Here is a 2,185-nt window from a genome sequence, read left to right as displayed (position 1 = left end):
CCCCGCCCCCCACCCTGGCCCCGCCTGACGTCCCCGCTGACGGCTTCTCCCTCAAGGCCGGCGGTGCGCCCTGCCCGCCCCTGGCCCCAAACCCCTCGCCACTGCCGGCCTCGCCCCTGGCCGCCAAGGAAGAAGTGGGCAAGGAAGATGTCATCTTCTTCTGAGAGCGCCGTGCAGCGAGGTGCAGGCCCCTCCCTGTCCTGCCCACCCTCTGCGCTCACTGGGGACCCCCGCCCCAGAGGTCACTCTGCCACCCAGCCGTCCCATCCTCTTCCCCCGACACCCACCCAGCCGGGTCGCCCTGTTGGTGCTTCGGGGCTCTCAGAGCTCTGTAGGGTTAGCGGTGGTGCCTGGGGAACTTTCTAGACCTCTTAGTTTTTTTAAAAAAAGGAAAGTTTTTTTATCAAAGGTTAAACGAAGGAGCTGTCTTAGATGGTAGGGGAGAGAGCCTCACCGGGCTGTTTTTCCGCGGCAGTGAGGAGGCCATGGCTCTAGCCAGGAGACCGAGGACAGGCCAGACCTCAGTCTGAGGAGGAGTTGCTGGCCCAGGCCGGCCCCGTGGCCACCAGGAGATGGGGGAGTGAGTTGGCAGGGCACCCCAGGTCAGCACAGGGCTGGGCAGATCCCGAGTGGTCCGCAGTGGACCGCGGGGCCAGGCAAGGGGACAGCCAGTGGCACTCCAGGCCGTCCTGTGGGTGCAGAGGGCACGACTTCCTCCTTTCAGTGTGACCAGGTTCTGCTTCTTGGGTCCACCCGGGGATCTCCCTGCCTGTCGTTCACACCACACCCGATGGGCCTCGGCCTCCAGGGGCTGCTGGGAGGAGGCCCCAGGGGCAGGAGCTGCTGGGACTAGGAGGGGTGGGTACAGGAGGAAGTCCCTGGGGACACTGCCAGTGAGAGGGCCAGTGCCACCTGGTGGGCAGTGAGCTGTCATGGCTCCTGGTCACCTGCCCTACAGGGGTCAAGGGTCCTGGGCTGTCGTCCTTGTTCCCTGGAGAAGGTGGGGGGACACTCTGGCTCCACTTGGGACCAAGTCGTTCTCCTGAGTCCGGCGTCCCGGGTCGCTGCAGCTGGGACGTAGGAGGGGGGTTGCCCAGGGTGTCTGGAGGGAGGCCAGCGCGTCCCCGCTTTCAGCGTCATTCAAGGATGGGGACAGGACACAGGAGAGGGGACTCCTTGGTGAGATGGGCTCAGGAGGGGGCAGGCAGGCACAGCAGCTGGCGACAGGATGCTGAAAAACAGCAGCTACGGACCTCTCCGGGCACGAGTGGCCTGGCCGTCCCCCAGGCTCCAGCCCCTCTGAACCTCACCTTGGCCCAGCCCGGCCCGTCTGGCGTCAGCCTCGGCCCTGTGTCCCTGCGACCCTGCGGTCCCCACCTCCCGTCCATGCTACCCCGTGCCATGTTTATAATCAGTGTTTTGTATTTTTGTACTGAGAAGTATCGGAGCACTTTAGAAAAGCCGACTTTCAATTCCTGTCCTACCTGAAGAGGACATTCCCCACGGACGGGAGCGCGAGGCGGTCCCCAGGACGCACCTGCCTGAGCCCCGCGCTCTGTCTGACCCTCTGAGAGGCCGACTCCTCAGACCAGGGGCAGTCGGGGATGTGCAGCGTTCGGCCGCAAGGCGGGGACTGGTGTGTCCGCATCACGCAGCGTGGGGTTCCCAGTGCCCTGGGTACATGTCCTCATGCCCGTTCCCCTCAGTCACCCCTGGGTAGAGCCCACGCGTATTTGTGAAGCCTGTGGTCAAGCAGATTTTCCTGTTCCTGTGGGACCCGCGTCTTCGTCCCGGTAATTGTCTGTACAGCGATGTCATTCCCTCGCCGTGGGACGTCCCAGAACCGTCTTAGAACTCGAGACCGATTTTAGCAATAAAACTGTCTGAGATGAGCCCGCCTGAGACTGCTGTTCTGGGGGGCTCGCTTCAGGGCACATCAAAGGACGGCGGGGGTCCCCACGCGTCACCTGCAGGCTGGGCCCCGCGGGGTGGGGGGTCCTGCGGTCTCCCGCAACACAAGGTCCCCCTCCACCACCACACACACTGCACAGAGCCAAGCAACTCCCGGGCCAGTCCGCGTCGTGGTGGTGAAGGAGCTGGGGCCCATTTGGCTGGCCGTGCAGTTCGAGTCCCAGACAGATCCGAAACACACGTGTGCACGCGTGCCCAACATCTCAGAAGGAGG

The 2,185-nt window shown here is 64.1% G+C and overlaps 1 protein-coding gene across 1 annotated transcript in view; it reads left to right on the top strand.

Moving 5' to 3' along the window:
- Nucleotides 1-1,892, top strand: part of ARHGEF18 (Rho/Rac guanine nucleotide exchange factor 18) — a gene marked incomplete in the record, with an annotated part of 84,142 nt that extends 82,250 nt beyond the window's left edge. The window contains 1 exon segment of the mRNA XM_027768986.1: nt 14-1,892. Coding sequence (XP_027624787.1) covers nt 14-164 — 151 coding nt within the window.
- Between the last annotated feature and the right edge of the window lie 293 nt (nt 1,893-2,185).

Source organism: Tupaia chinensis, unplaced genomic scaffold, assembly GCF_000334495.1.
Source record: "Tupaia chinensis unplaced genomic scaffold, TupChi_1.0 Scaffold148210_1, whole genome shotgun sequence".
Classification (NCBI taxonomy): Eukaryota; Metazoa; Chordata; class Mammalia; order Scandentia; family Tupaiidae; genus Tupaia; species Tupaia belangeri.
This window is presented reverse-complemented; position numbering and strand designations above follow the sequence as displayed.